Consider the following 21,904-nt stretch of genomic DNA (forward strand, 5'->3'; position numbering starts at 1 on the left):
GGGACAGCAGAGGGCAAGGTGGATAGATAGTGTCATGGAAGCAACAAACATAAGCTTGGCTAGACTTCCAAGAGATAGGGGAGGAGAGAAGGGACTGGTGTGCTATGGTCCTGGGGGTCATGAAGATTGGACATGATTGAATGAATGAGCAAGAACAGCCTCCCAGAGTTGTTGTGAGGATAAAATGAGATAATATTTGTAAACTACTGTGTCTTAGATCATTATATAAAGATGATGATGATGACGATGGTGAGGATGATGACGGCAATGGTGATGATGTGATGACATGATCAGACCTATGCTTTAGGGAGATCACTGGTAGCTATGAGGAGAATAAATTAAAAAAGGAGAGAGACTTAGGACAGGGGGTCCACTTAAGAGGCTTGCAATAGCAAGCCCAGATGAGAGGCGGTGTCTGAACCATCTGAACAATCTGAACCATACTGATGGCTGTGTGAGTGTGTGTAGAAGAGGATGAGTGTGAGAGAAGCCATAGAGGTAGAAAGGTCACGATTTGGTGAGTGATTAGAAATGTGGAATGAAGAAGAGTGAGGAGACAAGGACACCAAGGTTGTGAACCAGGGAGACTGGAAGGATGGTGGTGTTCCCAATAGTAACAGAGAAGTTAAAAGAAAGTTAAAAATTTTACTCTGTAAAATGGGGATGGGGGGAAGAAGCCATTTATTTGTTGGTCCTGCCTCTACAGACTCTGACTTTGGTATGTGGTAGAGCCTAAAAGAGCAGCCCATGGCGGCAGCTCTGGAAACCACAAAAGTCACTGAGAAACATAAAATTTGCCTACAGAAGCAAAGCAACCCCCATAGAGATGACAGTATTCCATTGGCTTGGTTACATTAAAGAAATTATTTGTTTGCAACTAACAAAAATTTCTTTTCTCTCCTTGGCTATATTCTTTACACCGCTATAGACACGTAAAGCAAAGTTGGCCAAGTTCAAAATGCAGACCTTTGCCAATAGTCTGCAAAGCAGAGTCTTCTGTTAGTTCTAACCACATTAAGAATGGCACCATTGTATGCCAGGAACTCCCAAGACCTATTAGAAATACATGATGGGATGCCTTCAGTGAAGGGCAGCATGGTTAGAGGACTCTTCTCGGCGTCATGAAGACCTTGTTTAAATCTTCCCTCTAACATACTAATAGTGTGACCCCTGGGCAAGTGCCCCCGGCCCACCCTCTGAGTCTCTAAGTTGCAGGTGAGGTACTGGTTTGCATCAGAAAAGGTGGTTTCTACACTGATGAAATCACACCCCAAGACCCTCTCCCAAATGTCTGTATTGTTTCCCCATCTTTCTGAGGTTATTCAGGATGATGGCTTTTGTTAATGGTTTGTCATCTGTTAAGTATCCTTCAAAAATACACCCATCCTGAAATATCTAAGAGGGGCTCTCTTTCCTATCTGATCCAACATACATTTACTATCATAAAATCATAGGGTTAGAGCTGGAAAGGACAAAAGACGAAGATTCAAGAGGCATATCCAGCCCCAGTCTCTACCCCGAGCTTCGGATCCACATCACCCGTTGGTCTATTCAACAGACCCTTGGATATTTCAAACTGGAAATCCCAGAAAGATCTTAAACTCAACACGTCTAACACTAAACTCATCAACTTCTCCCCTCTCCCCCCAAAAAGCCCTTCCTTTTTTCTAAACTTCCCTACTTCTGTTGAAAGTACCACCATTCTTCCGACCTCCCAGGTCTCTAACTTCAGTGCTATCCTGGAGTTCTCGTAAACCCTCACCAGCCATCTTCAGTCAGTTGCCAAATCTTGACATTTATTCCTTCACAGTATCACTTGTATCCCATCCCTTTTTGTCACTTACACAGCTACCATGTTAGTTTAAGTCATCATCCTTTTCCTTGGCTTTCCTGCCTCAAGTCTCTCCTCAGTTCAGTCCATTCTATACTCTGCTGCCAAATAATTTACCTAAAGTATAGCTCTCATCATGCTGTTCCCTTACTCAGTCAACTCCATTGTTTTCCTATTACCTCCATAATGAACTATAATCTCCTTCATCTAGATTTTAAAGTACTATACAACAAGGCACTTACATGTTTATTTTTCCAGCTTCATTGGCCATTACGCTCCTTCTTGGACTCTGTGATCCAGACAAATGGTGTTCTCTCTGATCTTCACACACAACCCTCAATCTCCCACCTTTGCACTGGCTTTCCTGCATGCCGGAATGCATTCCTTCATTCCCTTCACTTCATACAGTCCCTCCCTTCCTTTCAAGTTTCCCTTCTAGCTTAAGCACCATTTTCTGTATGAAGCCTTTCCTATACCCCTCAACTGCTGGTGCCTTCCCTCCCAAACTACCTTGTATTAAGCTATTCTGTATATATTTGTATTTATTAACTTTATATCTATACTATATGTATATATACATTACACACACATACACACACATCTCCCTCATTAGAATGTCAGCTCCTTGTGAGTAGGGATTGTTTCATTCTTTATAAATGTATCCCCTAGCAGAGTCCCTGGTGCACAGTAGGTGTTTAATACTTGTTGATTAATTGCCCATCGTCATAGAAGTTGTAAATTAGCAGAGGTAGGATTTGAACCTAGTGCTTTCTGACTCTGAGCTCAATATTCTATCCACTATATCATGCTGCTTGTTAATTACTTACTACGTGCCATAAGCTCGAGTAACAAAGAAAAAATGAACAATAGTCCTTCCCCTCAACAAGTTTACATCATATAGGGGTGATACCATTTTCAATTGGTTTTAACTCTTTGTGTCCCCTTTTGGGATTTTCTTGACAAAGATATTGGAGTGGTTTGCCATTTCTTCCTCCAGCTCATTTTATAGATGAAGAAACCGAGGCAAACAGGGTTAAGTGACTTGCCCAGTCATACAGCTAGTGTCTGAGGCCAGATTTGAACTCAAGTCTTTCTGATTCCAGGCCCAGCACTCTATCCACCATGCCAGTGAATAGCCTGAATTACGTTCTTTAAGTATTGACTAATCTGATCTCCTTGCTACCCAAGGGACTCTCAAAAGTCTTCCCTAGCACCATAATTGGAAAGTGTTGGCTCTGCGGTGCTCACCTTTCCTTATAATCCAACTCTCATAGCCATACATTGCTACTAGAAAAACCATAGCTTTGACTATACAGACCTTTGTTGACAAGGTGATATCTCTGCTTTTTAGTACGCTGTCCAGACTTGCCATAGCTTTCCTTCCAAGGAGCAAGAGTCTTTTAATTTCATGGCTGCAGTCACCGTCTACAGTGATCTTAGAGCCCAAGAATGTAAAATCTGACACTGCTTCCATTTCTTCTCCCTCTATTTGCCAGGAAGTGATAGGATGAGTTGCCAAGATACTGGTTTTGTTGTTGTTGTTGTTGTTGTTGTTGTTGTTGTGTGTGTGTGTGTGTGTGTGTGTTAAGCTTCAAGCCAGAATTTATACTCTCCTCTTTTACCCTCATTAATAGGCTTTTTAATTCCTTTTTACTTTCTGCCATCTGAGTGGTAACATCTGCACATCTGAGATGGTTGATATTTCTCTCAGTAACCTTAATTCCAGCTCTCGATTCATCCAGCCTGGCATTTCACATGGTGTACTCTGCATAGAAGTTAAATAAATAAGGAGACCCCATAGAGCCTTGTCATACTCCTTTCCCAATCCTAGACCAATCAGTGGTTCCATGTTCAGCTCTGTTGCTTCTTGACCCACATACAGGTTCCTTAAGAGACAAGTGAGATGATCTGGTACTCCTCTCTCTTTGAGGACTTGTCACATTTTGATGTGATCCACAAGTTAAAGGCTTTAGTGTAGTCAATGAAGCAGAAATAGACTTTTTTTCCTGGAACTCCCTCGCTTTCTTCACAAACCAGTGAATATTGGCAATTTGGTCTCTAGTTCCTCTGCCTCATTGAAAACCAGCCTGTGCTTCTGGTAGTTCTCGGTTCACATGTTGCTGAAGCCTAGCCTGCAGAATCTTAAGTATAACCTTGCTGTCATGTAAAATGAGCGCAATTGTTTGGTAATTTGAACATTCTTTGGCATTGCCTTTCTTTAGGAGTGGGGCATAAACTGGTATTTTCCAATCCAGTGGCCACTGTTGTGTTTTCCAAATTTGTTGGCATACTGAGTGCGGCACTTTAACATCATTGTCTTTTAGGGTTTGAAATAGCTCAGCTGGGTTTCCTTCCCCTCAGTAGCCTTGTTGTTAGCAATGCTTCCTAGGACCCGCTTGACATTCATGCACCACAATCTGTTTATCTGCGGGATCTGTGTTGGTAGAGGAGGTGCCCACAACAATAAAGTCATGAATCCACAAGTAAGTTTCTCTGATTAAGGAGGCAATGATATGTGAAAAGGGCATTGACTCTGAGGTCAGAGGATCTAGGTGACTTTATGTGTTATTTAGCCTCTCTGGGCCTCAGTTTCTTCATCGATAAATGAAGGGGTTGGGCCAGAGGTCTCTGAAGTCCTTTTCAGGTCTAGATCTGTGACCCTGTGAACCTGGCACAAGCATGTTGGCTTCATAGCCATTGGTTGGCTAATAGTCATTGTTAGATTTATTTACAAAGCCACCCAGGCGACTTCTTCAGATTCTTGGCTTGTTCTGAATTGGGTAAGGAAACCTAAACCCCTGACACTAAGCAAGTGAATCCAACCATTTCACCCATCCATCTAGCCATTCAGTAATTCTATAAGCGCTGTTGGGACACTTGCTGTGTGCCAAGGCACTATGGTAATACAAAGAAGGACCAAATGTGGCTCTCACCCTTAAGAAGCCTACAGTTAACAAGCACAGATGAAAGTTTCAGTTTATCCTGGACGATACGTACTTGCTGTTAAAGGTTGTCAAGCCGGCCTTGTTGAAACAGAAAGGCCCCCTGAGGGAAAGACTAGAGGTAGCATATGACAAGCACATCAGACCCCCATCACAACCTTGATCACTATGTCTTCTCAAGTCCTGATGGAGATAGCTCAGGACCCTGAACCCCAGAGCCTTGGGATTAGCAGTATCCCCCAAATCACCAGACCTGTTTCTAACCCAGTTCCATTGAAGGGGGAAATCATTGTGGAGAAGGGCCCATCTTCCTCATCACCACCTGCAGCGACAACTACTGTCCATTTTCTCCCAAAAGGCAAATAAGCAGAGGAGTACTGGGAGTGGTAGCACGTGACTAACATCCAACCTCCTGGCCCCAGACCACCAGTCCTTCTTCCAGGTCAGCCCTCACGGCCATCATTCGGGGAAGAAACTTTTGTAGAGAGGGGGTCAGCTGTGCCCACTAACTGCCAATCAACTGTCACTCATGTGGCAGGCAAGCCAGCCAAGCTGAAGCAGCTGGGCTCATTTAGGGGGAGACAGGAGGCAGCATATGCCAGGCAAGTCCAACCACCATCACCACCTTGACCACCAATTCCCCTTAGACTCTGATGGAGACAGCCTAGGACCTGAGCCCAAGAGCCTCATGAATAACAATGCTTCCAGCCCAGTGCCCATAGTCCATATCCTGGGAAGCAATCTCCATGGCAATGGAGCCTGGCAACTGCTCCTGCAGTTACTCTAGCCTCAGCTACAGAAAGGGGAGTTCTTGCCCCGTCCCCTCCAGCCCCCGCCCAAGTCCTTCCACTGTCAAATGGTTCTACAACAGAAACTGAGATCATTTTTATCAGTGGAAAATGAAAAGAAGAAGCATTCCATCTGCCTTGTCCCTGCAGTCTGAGGACCATGGGACTTTTCCATCTGACTTGCAGCTGAAATATTCCATATTTTCCTCATCAAAATGTGAGCTACTTGAGACCAAGGATTGTCTTATTTTTCAGTTTGTATCCCCAGCTCTTAGTACACTTTTTCGTACATAGTAGATACATAGTAAGAGCTTAATAAATGTTCCCCCCCCCCATACAGTCATTTATTCACAGAACAACAAACAGTAGCAACAAAATCTTTGGTTTTTGTGGCACTGTGTGAACCCAGCCCAAATAGTTAAGCAAACTCTTTGGTTAGTCCTTTTTCCTAAAGAGGAAACAGATCGTTTGTTAAGAAAAGCCATTCTCCAAGGCATAGCCATGATTCATCTTGCCAGCCCCCTCCTGCCTGGCCAGCTAGACAGAGGAGTTTACATTTTGCTACAAAGCCAATAGAGAGCTAATTGATTGAGCAGGGGTATCATATGATGAGAGCCGTGTATAAGAAAATTATTTGGTGGTAGTGCATAGGATGAATTGGAGTGGGGAGAAATCTGAGGCAGAAAGATGGAAGCTGCTATAATAACCAAGGAGGGAGGTGATGAGAACCTGAAGGAAAGTGGGAGCTATCTAAATTGAGAGAAGGCATAGTATGTGAAGGCGGAAATGACAAGATTTGGTAACTGATTGGAGAGAATTGGGACCGATGGGAGTATGGGAGATGGGGGAGGGGGGAATTGGAGATTTTAATCAGTCAGTCAGTAAGCATTTATTAAGCACTTACTGTGTTCCAGGCGCTGTATCAAGGGCTGGGAATTCAAAGGAAGGCAAATGTGTGGTCCCTGCCCTCAAGAAACTCACATTTTAATTTTAGTTCAATTAAAGGAAGATCTTACAACCAGAATTATGGAGTTATTTCAGAAAAGGCTGGAAAACTGTCTGCCTGGGCAGCTCCTGTACTGGGTGGTGAGTGGGACCAGATAGCTTTTGAGGTCCCTTCCAACTTTAAGAGCCCATGATGCTGTTATCAGTACCTGCAAGAATAGACGTGGTTCTTGCGGACGCTCCTCCGGAAGAATCCTTTGCACCCATCACAGCTGGATGCACCATAGTGTTTCCCTGTAGCACGGTCCCCACAGATGGAACAGAGAGAATTAATTCCATTAGTCAGCAAGTTGGCTTGGCTGGATTCTGGTGATGTGGCCTCTGGGGTACCTAGGCCAGAGTCTCTGTGTCCTTTAAAATGAATAATGAGGAAGAATGAAAAGGAGAAAAAGAAACCCAAGCAACAGCAGACATACCTTTGGGTCCTGTTCATTGACCTAGGCTTTGTTCCTTATAAATAACATGACCTTTCTTCTCCTATTTCAGTTAACTTTTCAAAGAAAGAACCTTAGAATCCTAGAGTTTTCTGAGAGTAACCTTCAAAAGTCGATGCAGCTTGTGCATGCTAGCAGAATCATCGTTTTAACGCATAGCCCTGATTGAACCACTAACCTCCTCCCAAACCTTCAATGGCTCCCCGTTGTACAAAGAATTAAGTCCAGTTGTACATTATGACCAAGTTATAGCCCTATAAATTGTCTATCTATAGGTAGCTTAGTCTTGGCACTGAACCCTGACTCTACTGAGGCCCTCTTTTTCTCTTTGGGCTTGATTGGCTCCCTCACCTGCACTCACTTTGATAGGTAGGGATGGTGTCCCTAGAAGGTTGGCTACTCTACCACAACTCCCAGGGTTTTAGAGGTAATCCTGGTGTGTATGCAGAGAGGGAAACATTTCTACTTCTAACCATCATAGCTACTAAACCCCCAATTGATATATTTCCTATTTGGATAAAATGAGGCACAGTGACACCATTGTCTCTTAAACATGAAACATTTACTTAACAATAAGGCAAAAGCAGAAATAACCATAACCTTTACCCAACTGGAGATAAGAGCAGAAATAATTTAACATTTACTCGATAGAAGGTAAGAACAGGAATAATTAAGATATAAAAGTATACTCAGAAACCTGGGTCATACTCTCCTAGCAGTGCACACAGTGTTCATGGGAGGGATGGTGCATATATTTACAGAAATCTAGCAGAGAGGTACATGAATAGGCAAACTCATTTGCCAGGGGACAATTTGCATGTCTGGTACGTTCATCAGAGAACAGTTTGTACTGTGTGTTGCCTGCTAGGCAAATCTGTTCCTCTACTATTAACTCCCTGGGCAAAGCTGATTTTCTGCTATTCTCAGGCTGCTGAAGCAGTAAAAAAAAACCAAACCAAAACAAAAGCTCTTTTAGCACACAGCCACCCTTGGCAGAATGCTGAGAAAATGTTATGCTTCTTCAGTAACAGGTAGTACCCTTAAGCCAGAGAATTGCCAAATACTTCACATCTGCTTTGTGGCTCTGAGCAGGAGTTTCTCCCTCTCAAGTTACAGGTAGCAACTGGGCCATCGGCCTTTTCCCAATCCATTTTTTCCAACAGCAGGGAATTCTCCTTTGTCTAATCAGGTTTTAGCAAACTAAGCTTCTTCTCATAGCAAAGCAGATTCAAATCCTGTCCTTCCCAATCTGTTTCTTCCTCTCAAACTGTCAAGGGCAGTAGAAGGTCACAGGCCCTCCAGATCCCTCTCTGGACTCTTCCTCTGCTCAGTCCCTTTCCCTTGCCTAGCCTCTACTTACTCATCTGTAAAATGGAGCTAGTGATCAAGTCAACCTTGGTCTTATCCCTTCCCTTTGATGAGTGTGATTTTCATACCCATCTCTGAGAACTCTGAAGAGCACAGTGGCCCAGCTACTATGTGGTCACAGACATGCTGACACAAATAGGATTTTCTTTTACCCAACAGGCTCAGTGTGTCCCCTAAACAGTGACCTCTGGGCATCTGGGACAGAGGAGTTAGTCAGTACCTGCTACATAGCAAGAGAAAAAAGCGGGAAACCTGGCTTCTTTCCCTTAAGGGTTAAGCCTTTTTTCTTTTTAGTTACATATTGGCAGTCTTAGAAAGCTGCATAAGGCAATGGCAGGGGCTCCTCTGCCTGGGCATAAGAGAGTCTGGAGCCTTCTGCTAAAAAGTGAAAAGTTCAGTTTCTTGCTTGTTCCACTGACTGACTATCCCAGTGGACTGACCTGACCCGCTGTCTGGGTGTTGCCGTGGGCAGACCCTCCGCTGGCCTGGAGGCTTCTGTTCCAATAAAGCACAGAGCAATGTCCATTCAGCTCTTGTGGCTCTAAGAAACCTGCCAACCAAACTGTGCCACAAAAACTCATTTTCTTCCCCCACAAAAATGGGGAAAAGCCAAAATTCACAGCTTTAATTTTAGCTCCAAAATTGCCTGTGCACCTCTCCCAGTTGCCGGGAACTCAAGAGACTTGGTCCAACATCTGGTAAAAGTGATGGCGGAGAGGCTTCCGTTGGCCTGGATGGTCTTTAAAGATGCTACCCAAGCAGGGGGCACTTCAGTCTCTGTTGCTTTAACAATTCAATTAAACAAACACTTATTTAGTAAATAATTGCTCTGTGCAGTGTGCCATATGGATAGGAAACCGACCTTAGAGTAAGGAAGACCTGGATTTGAGTCCTGCTAACTCAAGTCATACTGACTGTGTTACCCTAGGGAAGTCATTTTGTCTTCTGGTACTTCAGGCAATTCTCCAAGCCTAAACTGCCAGGGATTAATGCTAATTTGCATTGGTCAAGGGATTTTGTTCATCTGCAAGTTCCCTATCAATGAGATAGTCCTGAGATAGTACCTAGTACTAGGTACAAGGCAAGGCAAAGAGGCTGCCAAAGATTGGTGAATAGAGAGCTGGTCTCTGAGTCAATGGTGGGGTCCAACTTGTCCCTCTGACACACACTGGCTCTGTCCCATAGGCAAGTTCTCCAGGTAGCTTCCTTAAGACAGGTACCACTTATCTGCCTCAGGGATGGGAGGTTCCTCATCATAAGTTCCCTCCATGCTGGAAATCACAGATTCAGTCCTCCATGCCTCCTCCAAATGGCCTCCATTTGGGAGATGAACTCAGGTTGGCCACACTTCATCCCCCTCCTGGCTGAGCTTCCCAATCTCACAACTTGGACACCTTGACTCCTTTGCCCTCTTATGCTGGGACTTCCTTTTTTCAGGCTGCCTTTTATGTCTCCCTAAATTAGAATGTAAGCTCCAGGAGGGCAGGGATTACCTTTCTTTTTGCTTATATCCCCAGTGCTTAGCACAGCACCTGGCATATAGTAAACACCTAATAAATACATATTGCCTGCCTGTACAAGGCACTATGCTTGGTGCAGGAGCTGCAGAGATGAGTAAGGCAGGAACTGTGGTGGCCTAGTACTCAAATGGTTCAAATCCTGGCCTACTTCGATCCTGGCTAAGTAATTTCCCCTCTATAGGCCCGAGTTACCAATGAAGGGATTAAATGAGATGAATTCTGAGATGGGTTCTGGTTCTGCCATTCTTTGATTTTATGACATAGTCCTTATCCTCAAGAAGCTTACAGTCCAACAGGCAGCCACATGAATGTACTATGTTTGTCTAATCACAATAGCAAAAATTACACCTCTCTGTTCCTTCACCAATTAAATTCAACAAATATTTATTAGGCCAACATATTAAGCCCGGTGGTAGATATTGAGTCAGTCAGTCAGCCAATAAGCATTGAAGTGCCTTTCACATACCAGACACCGTATTAAGCACCAAGGGATGTAAAAGGAAGGCCAAAGATGATTCTTCCCTTGAGGGTTCACAGTCTAATGGGGAAACACAATATTCACAACTGGGAAGACAAAGATAAAAAATAATAACAAGAGATCTGCCCTCAAGGAACTTACACTCCACTGTATTGGAGGGAAAATGACATGCACGCATTAAATATGGTACAAAGTAGAAGATAATGTAGGCAAAGGAGAGATTAAAAAAAATCTGAGGAGGGAGAAAACGCTTTCACTTCAGTGTGTGGGTGTATGGGTGGTAGTGATAGGCAAGGCTTCAGAGAGGAAGTGGCACCTGGGTTGGAACTTGAGTGAAGAAGATTTCTATAAGAGTGAGTATATTGTTGGCCTGAGCAATGGTCTGCATAAAGTTAGGAGAAGGAGGGATGAGTTTGACTGGAACATAGAGTCCATCCGGATAAGTAAAGTGAAACAAAACAGAAAAGGTAGTTTAGAGCCAGATCATGGAGGACTTAAAAAACCAGGCTACAGACTTTACATTTTATCCTTTGGGGGGAAAAGATCCTATAAGAAGACTCAGAGGTCATAGAATCATAGTCATAGAGCTGGAGGGACCCTGAGGGGCCATCTAGTTCAACATCTCCATTTTACAGATGAGAAAACTGAGACCCTCAGTTAAATGATTTCTTCCAGGTCTCATAGCTAGTCAATGGCAGGCCCAGGCCCAGGTCTCCTTACTCCTATCCCAGGGCTCTTTCCATGGTGCTCCTTAACCCTTTTCTCACCCAAAGTCAGTCAGAGAATTTTCCTATGGGAATGCATTGCCAGTTTTATCATTCAAGTGGAGGGGAAATCAAGATTCATCTAAGACCCAATTTTTCTTTTCTTTTTTTTTTAAGACCCAATTTTCTGGACCACATCTATGTCATGGAATGAGGGTTACCTGCACACAGCTGTTGCCAACTGTTTTTCCTAGAAGAGGATCCCATTTAAAATCCAAAGCCCTACCCAGACTGCTTCCCCAGGCTCCCATTGCTTTCCCTCCCTTCAAAGAGACACTGTCAAACAGAAGCCTCAGGGTGGGGGAGGGGGTGATGGGGATGGAGGTTGCCTGACCTTAACTTCAAAACAAAATCTATTAGGAAATTTCCAAGAGAGACCCTTCTTTTCCCTCCCCTTTGGCCACCCCCTCCTCCAACCTGCCCGAAATCCAAAGCCAAACAGTGCTTGGCCCGAGGAAGAGAGTCAGATTCTAAGCTCAAAGAATGTTGTTTTCCTAGCCAAGCCCAAAGGGCCCAGAGAGCAGGGGATGCTGGACAAAAGGAACTTGGTTTTAAATTTTATTTTGGCTTATGAAATGTAGGCTGTCATTACAAACCTGGGGAAGTGCTTTAAAATGCTGACTTACTTTGATAATGGCCCTTTAAACGCTCTCTTGAAACACAGTTCCACCCCTCCTTCCTCCTTAAACAACAGCTGGTTCCTGCCACTTTGAAAGCTCTCTGAGTAGCAGAGGATTTCTGCTAGGGTAATTGGGTCAAGGGCTTTGAAATAGGTCTGATCCCATCAGGCCTGAGCAAATGGAATGAATCTTAGCTGCTCTTTAGTTTCCATGTGGCAGGTGTTCTCCCCAAATATGGCAGCTTTTTGAAATATGCTCTGAAGTGAGATGTACGGCCTGAAAAACCAAGCCCATTTCATTTATGGCATTGCTGACGTATGTTTGAGTCTAGGCTCCTCTACTTATTAGATAAATCTATTGGAAGGTGGGAGTGGAATACATTTCTACTTCTCACTGGTATAGCGCCTGAGCCCCCATTAGTGTGCCTCCTATTTACACAAAATCAGTTACATTGACACCATTGACCCTTAAACATGAAACATTTACTTAACGATAAGGCAAGAAAAAGACTGATCGTAACCTTTACCCAATAGAAAGGCAGGAACAAGAATAATCACAACGTTTACTCAATAGAAGGCAAAAGCAGGATTAATCAAAATATAACAGTGCAGTCATAAACTTAGGTCACACTCTCTTGCCAATGTACACAGAAACCTTTGTGACCCTTTAGTCCAATTCCATCATTTTGTAGATGAGGAAACTGAGACCCAGGGAGGGGAAGGAACTTTCCCAAGGCCCCATAGTGGCAGAATTGATATTTGATTCCATATCTTCTGATTCTAAACATCACACCAAAGATCACAGAAGTAGTCAACAGGAGAATTGGCATTAGAACTCAGGTCTCTTGATACCACATTAAGTTTTCCTTCCACTCTGCCTCTCTGAGACACTGAGAGAGTTACTTCTTTCTGAACTTCTATTTATTCGTCTGCAAAATGGAAATAAAAACCCCCGTTCTGTCTGTTTCATAGAATTGACCCAAGAATCAAATAAGATAATGGCCATAGAGTTACTCTGTAAGCATTCTAAGGGCTTTTAAGATGCTATACAGAAATGTTTTCCTAGAGCATTTTGTCTGCATTTGTCCTTTTATCCGATTACATTCTATCCTGTACTATACTTATCTGGGTACAAGTCATATCCTCTCCCAGTAGACTATAAATCTCCTAGAAAGCAGGGACTATATAATATCCTTAGCACATAGCATGGTGTCTTATGCAAAGTAAGTGCCTATTTAAAGTTTGTTAAATTGAATTGAGTCAACAACTTTTCTCTTTCTGGGACTTCTCTTTATGGAAAATTGGGATTAACATACTGTGTGAATAAGCCTATGCCTAGGAAGAGCACATAGAGGGGCCCAGGGCTATTTCTAGGGTACTATGGCTGGGGCAAATAATACAAATACCTGTCTATCATTTGTATCCAAGGGAATTTGGTTAAAATTTTAAAAAATATTATATGTAAAAAGACCCTTACTTCAACTCCCCCCTCATTTTATAGAGGGTAGAACTGAGTTCCAGAAATAACCTGCCTAAGGTTTCATAGGGAATTAACATGAGAGCCTAGCTAGAACCCAGGTATCTTGACTCCAAATTCAGTCTGTTTTCCATTACTCCACACAGCTTTCTCAATACTGACTTTATCATTTTGTCAAGAGCCAGCCCTGAAGGAATAGAATGTATACTCCTAAAACCACTGCTCTAATATTTTACCCAGCTAAGTGGGAGAGTCAGCTGAGATCAAGCAGCAGTGATCAAAACCCAGTAATTCATTTTGGGTAAGGGCACCAGATGTCACACATTTGATATGAGATAGGGATTTTGACAGCCGGTTCCTCTTTGGGGATCTCTCCTCTCCTCTGTTTTCAGAATGGACCTCAGACACATTTGGTTTCAAACTGGAGCTCATTCCACACAAAGACAGAATGTGGGAGCCAGGAAAGCCCTCAGTGATCATCTAGTTCAACCCTCTCAATTTACAGATGAGAAAACCAGAATAAAGTGATTTTGGGCAGCTGGGTGGCACAGTGCATAGAGGACCAGGCTTGGAATCAGGAAGACCTGAATTTAAATCTGGTCTCAGAAACCAGCTGTGTGACCCGGGGCAAATCATTTAACCCTGTTTGCCTCAGTTTCCTCAACTGTAAAATGACTGGAGAAGGAAATGGCAAACTACTCTAGTATCTTTGCCAAAAAACCCAAAACGAAACAAAACAAAAAACCTGAAATGGGATCATAAAGTTGGAAACGACTGAATAACAATGCAGCCAATGCTATCCTCTTTTTCTCTGTTTTCTTTTCCCCTCCCATTCCTTCTCCTTTCTCACTATTCTATTTCCCTGACAAAATACAATCCTGAAATGTTCTTTTTCCATGGTACAGGGAATTGGATTGTTGGATTTGAGAGTCTAAATGATAATAGCCAGCATTTATATATAGCACTTTAAGGTTTCCAGAGCTCTTTATAATTACTATCTCATTTTATCCTCACAACAACCCTATTATTACCCCTATTTTTTACAGATGAGGAGACTGAGGCAGACAGAGATTAGTTGACATGCCCAGGCTCATACCACTAGTTAAAGTTTGAGACTGGGTTTGAACCCAAGTCTTCCTGACTCCAGGTCTAATGCTCTATCTACTCATCCACATAGCCTCTGTTCAAGCCCATGGACACTGCCCTGTTAATTGTGAGACTCTCAGCAAGCCCCATCATCTACCTGAAACTCAATTTCCTCATCATAAAAATAACACTTTCACTTCTTTCCTTATCATGTTGTCATGATGGAAATATTTTGTAAAATGCAAAGCTGGGTAGAAATGGACTTGATTCCATGATCACTGGTGCTGGTCTTTCAACCTCTCCTATCTATCTCCTTTAGCCTCTTTCTCTACTCACCTTTTTCTTTTTTAATGTAAAATGTTTAGTTTCTTTGTGCAAATTCTACAAAGACATAAAATGATTCTAATGGTCAGCATTTTAAGGATTCCATCCTAGCCTCTTTAAATCTCAGGAGAAAGATAAGAAGGCATGCCATTTTGGTTTTAACAACAACTTGAGATTCTAAAATTCATTTTTCAGACAAATGAATGTAGGTAAAATAACAAAAGCTTATCAAAGCAACTAGGGAGTACAGTAGGTGCTGGATCTGGAGTCAGAAAGACCCGAGTTCAAATTCTGCTTCAGACACTTACTTGCAGTATGGGCGGGTCATTTAACCTCCCCCAACCCTGATTCCTCATCCGTAAAATGGGGATAATAACAGCACTACCTCCCTACCTCCTACAGTTGTTGTGAGGATCAAATGAGATAATATGTATACATATTATGAAAATATGTATAGATATATATGTATGCATACAAATATATGTGTATACATAGATATATATATATGTATATGTAAACACATATATTATGAAACAACCCTAGGAGATATGTGATGTACGTGTGATATTTTGCAAATTTTAAAACACCATATAAATATCAGCTATTTGTTACTTTGCATTTCTTATCTGTGCATAGTATAGAATGGAAGCTGTTGGAGGACAGGATCTATTTCATTTTTGTCTTTGTATCACTAGCACCTAGCACAGTGCCTGGTAAATTGTAGGGGCCTAATAAATACTTCCTGATTGATTGATTATGTTAATTTTGGTCGGTAGAATAGTCTACCCATGTTTTCTGTGAGATACCCTGAGAGAAGCCCCCTAGCCAAATCAAAAGGGAGGCGCTGGGGTGGGGATGTGTACTTTTCAAGGTTTGCCCCTCAACTTCTCTCTGCCTCCTACTACCTAAGCTGGAAGAGCAGGGGGACCTAGGGTGAAAGCTAGCCAGCAGATCAAAGCCCTGATTCAAACAAGAATAAACACACGATCCTAAAAGTTTATTTTATTTTAAAAGGAGTTTGGAAGCCAAAGGCCAATGGAATCCCAAGTTCTTCCTTGGGAAGAAGGTTCAAACAACCCATATAACTCAGGGGGCTCACTCTGCTGTCTTGAAGTTCCCCTGTTCTTGATGGTCTAAGATATAGGAAGCATCAGGGTATCTAGTCTGGAACACTGACCTGGAAGTCACTCCACATAAGAGCTAGCCTGGATGGGTCTGGCACTGACCATGTCATCCCGGGCAAATCACCTCCACTCTCTGAGCCTCAGTTCCCTCATCTCTAAAATGGAGTCAGTAAGCCCTGCCCTTCCTACTTTACAGGGATGTTGTTAGGATCCAGTTCAATAAACATTTTTTGAGTGCCTGCTATATACAAAGATAAAATGAGATAATGAAAGTGAAAGCTGCTTATAAATTATAGAGGGCTGTATAATATACCATAGCCAGAAAGAACCTGGGAGATTATCCAGGGTTCTTACTCCATTTTGTGTCCTGGACCCCTTTGGTGGTCTGGTGAAGCCTATGGACCCCTTCTCAGAATAATGCTTTTTAAAATACATAGGATGACAAAGAAAACCAATGATAATGAAATATAGTTCTCATGGTGTTTTTAAAAACAATTTCATGAACTCCACACTAAAAAACCCTTAATCTAGCCCAACCCTTTCATTTTACAAAGGAGGAAACAGAGTTAGAGAGAGGAAGTTACTTGTCTAAGGTCATATAGCTCCAATGTGGCAGAGCCCGTGTGTCCTGTCTCCATTTCTTCAACAACCCAACTGGAAAAGTGGAGGAGATTAGACAATATTGTTGAATATTGAGGGGCAAGAGGCCTGGTTTCCATGTTCTGACTCCTCTTTCTATTATACCAGTCCATTAGTCAGTCAATAATAAACATTTATGAAGCACCTACTGTGTATCAGGCACTGGGGATACAAAGAAAGGCCAAAGACTTAAGGACAAGGTAACAGTGCAGGCTTCCATCAGACAGCAGATGGAGGCTGACTTGTGGGGATCCTTACTATATACAGCTAGTTAGTGAGAGAACCCAGACCCTAATGCAGCTTTTTGGCTCCTAGTCCAGGGTTCTTTCCTCTGCCCTGCACAGCCTTTTCCCTAAAAGATGGTCCTTTGGTCTGTTTGCCACTTCTAGGTCCTCTAGTTCCTGCTTCCATTTTCCATCGCCCTAAAAGGAGGAACTTGCAGATAGAGCCCTCACCTCAGATCCATACTCTGGGGAGGCTGAACTATCTTTGTCACCTTGGCCAAGTCACTCTTGTTCTCCTGTTCTGTGAAACGAGGGTTGGACTAGATCAGAGGCATCATATCCCAGTGCTGCCCAACCAGATTAAACTGCAATTGGGAAATATTTAACAAAATAAATAAAAAACATAATAGAACATAGATAATGTTAATGTGTGATTTTCTAAGTCAACATGTGGCCACAGGGATCTTGATGTAAAGCTTAGTGGCCGTATCCCTAGTTGAGTTTGACATCAATGAACTACATTATGTCTAAGGTCCCTTCCAGGGCTGACATCCCATGAAAAGCTAATGATACTCAGCAGGGTCCCAGGAAACATTGTTCTGGCCTCTTCAGGGGCAACTACAAAGTGGCTCTATCCCTCAGATGCCAGTACATCTGGATAAGGAGCCCAGAGTACAGCTAATCGTCCCGAGATCTGGACCAGAGAATGTCAAACAGCTGGCCATTCCGTTGCATTTCCTATGTGTCCCCTGGGTGACATCTGGCCCTGTATCTACTGATTCAGCTGTTGACCTCTCAATGGGTGGGGAGGGGGACAAGGGAGCCAACGGCCACAGAGGACTTAAGGAATGTCAGTCAATCCTGAGACCCTGGCAGCGGGACCCATGGAAAGTTCTTTTTTTAAAAATGTTGGACAAAGATTTACTTCAACTGAAGGCAGACCTTCATGGCTTTTTAGCCAATCTCCATAAAATGGCCCTGCCTCTATCCACTTATAGCACTTCTGTTTGCAAACAGAACCAGTGCTGTGGCCTCACTTAAAATATCAAATGATGTAATTATAGGGTTCTTGGAAGTTACTTATAATTAGTTGGATTATAGGTTGTGCCAGCCAGGAGTTCTAAAAAGCCATTACGGGGGGTGACCATGAAGGAGGGTTATAGGCTCACCCATTTTAAAGGTAGGAGACATAGAGAGGGAGGAGTAATATTTGTCCAGTCACGGTTTATCCATATTGGTATGGGTTGGGGACTCAGTTTTCCAACATAACTGAATTTTCAAGAGAGCCCTAGCTTACCCTCTTAGAGTGCTTTCTTTAGAAAAAAAATCATTTTGTATGGAACTCTATCTAAAATATACCTCACTTTCTTCTTGAATGGAGGATTGAAATCACTGAAGTGGGACCTCAGACACTGAACATAAATTAATATTTTCTTAATGACTTATCATTAGGAATGTCTGCTTATATCGCATAGTAATACAGTTCTAAGCCACTGCCTCCTGATGGCACCCCCATTAAGTGGTTGTTGTTGCTTCTAATACAAGGCTTGTTAGAATCATACCTTCAGTTAAAGTCAAGGAGACTTGGAGTCCCTTGGTGTCAGGAATAAAGTGAAAGCTTTAGTGCATGGGCTTTTATGGCAACTGTTTTGAGTGAACCCTTCTTGACTTCCTTATCCTCAGAGGGTTATGGTTGCCCAAATATGACCATATAGAATAGAAAACATCTGAAGAGGCCCCTTCGTTGCTTTAACCAGATCCCTGCTAAAGTGACCTTGTCTCTGTCCACATTTATTTACTAATAGGGTCACTCATCTTAACACTTCAGGTATTCAGCCTCTAGAAATTTAAAGAAGGAAAATCAGGACAATTCTAACTGACAAAAATGGTAACAGCAAAACTCAGCCTCAGATTACACAAAGGAACAATACAATCACTGTACATCTATTGGTGGAAAATAATATTTCTCCCTGCTTTACCGAGAAGGAACCAAAGCTTAGTCTTTCTAAATGACTCCACATATCCTTTGACAGCTAAAATACATCGCCTAATCATTTGGATTTTTCCCAGTTCCCAGCTACTCCTTGTTATAAGGAAGCAACATGAAGATGTCTGTTTTTTGCTTTTATTTTGTTTGCTTTTTCCCCCTTCTCCTATGGAGATATAGAATAGGATTTCAAGCAGCAAAGACCTAAAAGATCAACCATTCAACCCCCTCATTTTACAAAGGAGAAAACTGAAGCACAGACGGGTTCCATGACTTGCCTAAGGTCATACAAATGGTTAAATAATTCATCTCCAGTTCACATTACTCCAAATCCAATGTTTTTTTTTCCAATAAGTTTTTTTTCAATTAACAACAAGCATTTGTTAATTTTCTTCCCCACCTCCCACCCCCTTTGAAAGGAAAGGAAAAAAAAGGAAAACAAAACTTGTATGACAAATATGTATAATCTTTTTAATGAACAAGGTCATACCCTGGGGGCAATGGATAAACTGATCCCGTAGACTGATTCCTAGTCCAGGACATCAAGATTAAATAGTCATAGATCTAGAATGGAAGGAGACCTACATCATCTAGCACAACCCTTGACAGAAGAAATGACTGAGGTCTACAGAGATGAAGTGACATATAGTAACAGAGGCAGATTTCTAACCCAATTCAGTTCAACAAATATTTGGAGCCTCTGACTTTGAGTCTAATGGTCTTCCCACTGGTCTTCCCACTAAACCATATTGATTGAAGCCACAAGGTAGGTCCAGGAAGTAGGAAAGCCATTGTAAAAAGGTATGGTAGGGGGGCAGCTAGGTGGTGCAGTGGATAAAGCTCCAGTCTTGGAGTCAGGAGGACCTGAGTTCAAATCTGACCTCAGACATATAACACTTACTGGCTGTGTGACCCTGGGCAAGTCACTTAACCTCATTGCCCCCCCCCCAAAAAAAAGTATAGTAGTCAGGGGCAGGCTAGAATTTTGGTAGAAAATCTCAGCATTGTTAGAAAGGGCACCACGCTGGAAGTTCAAAGAACTGAGTCTGAACCTCAGTTCTGCCTCTAATTACCTGTGTAACCTTGGAGAAGTCAAGCCTGGTGCTCTGGGCTTCTGCTTCCTCATCTGTAAAATGAGGCAGTTGGGCTACATAGGACATCCTCTCAGGTCCTTTCCTACCCTGTTATTCTATGAGTCTATCATTGTAACCTCCAGACCATGTGGCCCTTGCCATCTGTCCAACTGATGGACTAACTCTTAGGACTTCTGGTCCTTGCCATTTGCCCTGCAGCTGAATTTTCTTCTGTGTTGTCTTCTGTGTTGCAATGTCCTTGAGAACAGAGATGGTCCCAACTTTTCTGTTTGTTTCCCCCTATGCTTAACAGATAGTAAGCATTTAATAAATGATTTTTCAATCATTTATTCAATCAGAGAACAGGTAGAGATCCCTATTGTACCTTGATTGATGCTGTTCCTGCATTTCCCTCTTCCATTTTCTCCACCTATTCAGATCCTATCTATCCTTCAAAGCTTAACTATGATCCCACTTCCTGGGTGAAGTCTTTCCAAGCTCACCCTACCCAACATTGTTCCTCCCCATCTCTGAATTCTATTTCCTGCTTCCTTCTGCTTGGAATCTTCTCTCTGCTTTCTCTATCCTTGGAGAAATTCTACCTGTCATTTGAAACCAACATTGTCCATGAAGCTATCTAATGACTCCCTTCTCAGACCTTTGGTTTTCAATTTATGGTGTATCAGTTCTATCTCCTTGACTAATTATGAGGTAGTGGAAGGAACACTGGATTTGGAGTCACAAGACTTGGATCTGAATCCAAACCAAGTGGTTTCTGCACCATTCAAGGTCTTCAAAAAAAAGCAGAGGCTGGATACTCATTCACTTGTTGCGGGGTGTTGTAGAGTGGGGATTCTTACGTAGGTGCAGGTTGGACTAGATGTCCTCTGAGGTCCCCGCCAGCCCTAGATGCCTGATCCTTGCAGAATTGTAGGGAATTGGAGAATATTCCACCCAATGATGGGTTGAAGGAAATGAGAACGTTCAAAGAGGAGACTTAGGTAGGGGCATGATAGTTGTCTTCAAGTATCTGAAGGGCTGCCATGTGAAAGAGGGGTCAGACTTTCTTTGGCCCCAAAGGACAGGAGTAGGAATGATGGGCAGAAGTTGAGGAAAGGCAGATTTAGGCTTGATGTGAAAAGCCACTTTCTCACAAATCAAGATGTCTTAAAGAAGAAAGGGCTGCTCAAGGATATTGTGAGTTCCTCATCACTGGAAGTCTTCAAATGGAGGCTGGGTGATGGCTTGTTGGGAATGTTATAGCCAGGCTGTAATGTCTTGTAATAGTGTGCCTGTAATCCCTGTTACTTAAGAGGTTGAGGTTTGCAGATCGTTTGAGTTCGGGAATTTTGAGCTGCGGTAGGGCTAACACCAAGTGGCTATCCATACTAAGTCCACTAATATGGTGATCCTCTGGGAATGGGAGCCATCAATCTGCCTTCAAAGGGGTGAACTAGATCAGGTTGGAAATGGAGCAGATCAAAGTTCCCATGTTGATCCATGGGGGGACTGGGTTGGCAAGAGGCTGCTCTACTTCTAGCCTGGGTGAGATAGGGAGACTCAGGGCACCTAGGTGGCACAGTGGATATAGCACCTACCCTATAGTCAGGAGGATGTGAGTTCAAATCCAACCTCAGAAATGTACTAGCTGTGTGACCTTGGGCAAGTCACTGAACCCTCCCCCCCGCAAAAAAACCCCAAAGAATATGATAGGAGAAATTTCTGTTCAAATACAGGTTGGACCAGATGGCCTTTAAGGTCCCCTCTAATTCTGAGTTTCTATAATTTTGTGATATGACCTAGGGTCATGTCCTGGCTCTAATACATACTGATGGTGCCACCCTGGGCCAATCATTTAATGATTTAATGCCCCAGGCAGCTCTCTATAGTAAGTGAGCGATGGGTTACACTAGTATTTGTGGAAGGAGTTTCTACCCTGGGAGTGTCATGAACCAGTGAAATCACAGCTGTAGAACTACAACGAACAAACCAAAAACTACCTATTGGACCTTGGAAAAGTCAACTCCTCCATTCTGGATCTCAATTTTCCCACATATAAAATGTAGCTTAAACTAAATTATATATACATATATATGTATGTGTGTGTATATATATATATGTGTGTGTGTGTGTGTGTATATGTACACACTTTATATATACAGATATATATACTCATGTGTAATGACTGCTATGTCCAGGAAGTTTGCGAAACTCTGGGAAT

The 21,904-nt window shown here is 42.7% G+C and overlaps 1 protein-coding gene across 1 annotated transcript in view; it reads right to left on the reverse strand.

The window, feature by feature from the left end:
• Positions 1-21,904, reverse strand: part of LOC114031767 (hepatocyte nuclear factor 4-beta-like) — a 67,573-nt gene that overhangs the window by 43,364 nt on the left and 2,305 nt on the right. The window contains exon 2 of the mRNA XM_027846885.1: positions 6,716-6,917. Within this exon, the coding sequence (XP_027702686.1) occupies positions 6,716-6,917 (202 nt within the window). The remainder of the gene's footprint in view (positions 1-6,715; positions 6,918-21,904) is intronic.

This window comes from Vombatus ursinus, unplaced genomic scaffold (genome assembly GCF_900497805.2).
Source record: "Vombatus ursinus unplaced genomic scaffold, bare-nosed wombat genome assembly UNPS02005286.1, whole genome shotgun sequence".
NCBI lineage: Eukaryota > Metazoa > Chordata > Mammalia > Diprotodontia > Vombatidae > Vombatus > Vombatus ursinus.